This window comes from Penaeus japonicus, unplaced genomic scaffold (assembly GCF_977035675.1).
Source record: "Penaeus japonicus unplaced genomic scaffold, GWHDUDI00000001_assembly GWHDUDI00000004, whole genome shotgun sequence".
NCBI classification, from domain to species: domain Eukaryota; kingdom Metazoa; phylum Arthropoda; class Malacostraca; order Decapoda; family Penaeidae; genus Penaeus; species Penaeus japonicus.
In genome coordinates, this window is record NW_028234406.1 from 42,313,298 (window position 1) to 42,315,797 (window position 2,500).

The 2,500-nt window shown below is 30.0% G+C and overlaps 1 protein-coding gene across 1 annotated transcript in view; it reads left to right on the forward strand.

The window, feature by feature from the left end:
- LOC147472010 (uncharacterized) overlaps window positions 1-2,500 on the forward strand; it is a 37,190-nt gene that overhangs the window by 11,690 nt on the left and 23,000 nt on the right. The window contains exon 5 of the mRNA XM_086535831.1: window positions 384-505. Within this exon, the coding sequence (XP_086391957.1) occupies window positions 384-505 (122 nt within the window). The remainder of the gene's footprint in view (window positions 1-383; window positions 506-2,500) is intronic.

Sequence of the window (2,500 nt, forward strand, 5' to 3'; positions counted from 1 at the left end):
ATATATAACATATATATAACTCTAGAAAGATATGTAAGAATGTTATATTTAATGTCATGTGTTTGTGTGTGATTAAGTGATATAACCTACAAATATACAAATAAAAACTTAAATATATATAAAAATTATATCTATATAAAATATATATCTAAATAAAAATAAATGTTTGTGTTTGTGTGTTGTGTGTTTGGTGTGTGAGTGTGTGTGTGTGTGTTTGTGTGTGTATGTGTGTGTGTGTGATAGTGGTGTGTGAGTGTGTGTGATTGTGTATGAGTTTTGTGTGTGTGAGTGAGTGTGTTGTATGTGTATAATCAAAATGTAAAACATTAGTAGATAATATATCACTCATTAACTCACTTACTTTTTCCCCAAACTCCAAAAAGCCAAGGGCAGGTGAACCAAGCACCATAACACAGTCTACGAATGAACCCCCTGGAAACGCATCTCAACCGGGGGCTGATGTTGGTTTTCGAAGCAAGTCCGATTCCCGAAAACACCACAGAACGTGACGGTGGCGTACACATTGAGCTACCGTCTCTGCTTTTTCCAAAACGGCGTCCTTTTCCGCGCTGACCGAGACGATGGGGCGAAGCTGGTAAATAATACAGGCACACACACACAAAAAAAATCATATATATCATTATCAGAATCAATGATTAATATCATTTTCAGTAGTATTATCATTATCAATGTCAATATCAACGTCATCATAATCTTCTCAACTTATCACATTCATCAGCATCTCTTCTTCTTCATTGTTAACAATCATCAACATCCATAACATCTTCATCATCAACATAATCATCATTCATTTCACATCATCAACATTTATTGACAACAAAACTGATGATAACAATGATAAAAATAGAGATGAAGAATAAAGATAATGATAATGAGGATGATATTAAATAAATATTATATTTGATAACAATAATACAAATGAAATAATCATAACAGTGATAAGAGTAATAAAAGAATAATGAAAAAATTACGATCTGTTAATATTTGTCTAATTTACACTAACACTGATAATAGTGCTCATTATCACTGATTTTCTATTCTCATTGTAATGAATTATTAAACATCAATTTTATCGTCATCTTAATGTTACCGTTGCTGTCATCATTATTGTTACAATTATAATTATTGTTGTTAATATCATTATCATTATCTTATCATTATCATTATTATCCATCTCATTATTATCATTGTCATTGCCTTTCATCTAAGGTAGTAGTCATTATAATCAGGATGATAGATAGTAATGATGATAATAATAATATTAATAACAATAATGATAAATGTAAGGGTAGTAGTATTGATAATAATGATGGTAATAAAAATCAATGATAATGATGATAATGATGCAAATAACGATAACAAAGACAATGATCATACTAGCAATAAGGACAATAATTAAAATAAAAACAAAAACAATGATAATTACTCGTAATAGCACTAGCACAGTAGTAATAATGACAATTCTTATCACATGATATTCTGTCATGATCAATACCATATCGTAATCATCATCATTCATCACTTCGCAGTGAGTGATGACGGGACTTACAAGACCATCCTCGCGGATTCCTTGATTAGCTACGGCCAGCCGCGTTTGCCGTGGCAATGGGTGTTTTTGTGCCTCAGGTGGGCGTGAAAGTCGATTTGTGATAGACGGCGAGGACCCTCCCTATCGACACCTAAACCGCAGAAAGCCGAAGTCGATGCCACTGTAGTCGAGACACACCGAATCTCTTTCCTGAAGACTATATGTAACTGAGAATCTCGAATAAATAGATGTATGGTATTGATCGGTGGTTTATGGTATTATTAGATGAAAATTACCCTAATTTCTATTCGGGACGATTTCCTACAACCTCACTGTGGGTATCCGTATGAGATGGATCCGACCGCGATCGTGTCCTCTTTGGGGCGAGGGTCACCATGCCCTCACTGCAATCCGCGGAGCTGACTCAGCAGGCAGTAAGAAGGATTGTGTGGTTTCTTCATCAGGGTGTATTTTAACATATAAGCGCGCGTGCATACGCACAACAAAACACACAACCACACACACACACACCATATAAATCAATATAACTATATATATAAATATAAAATAAATATATATATATATTAATATATATATATAAATATATATAAATGTAAGAAAAATCTAACAAATATTATTTAAGTAAAATAATTAATATATATAATATATATATATATATATATATATATATATATACTATATATATAAATACATACAATATGAATATTTATAAATATAATAAAAATATAAATATATATATATAAAAAGTATAAATACTAATCTATATATTTATATATATATATATATATAATATTAAAATATATATAGATAGATAGATAGATAGATATAGAACTTATGTATATGTATATTTAGTTGTGTGTAGTAATATATGTATATATATATAAATATATAATAGAATATATATATATATATATATATAATATATATATA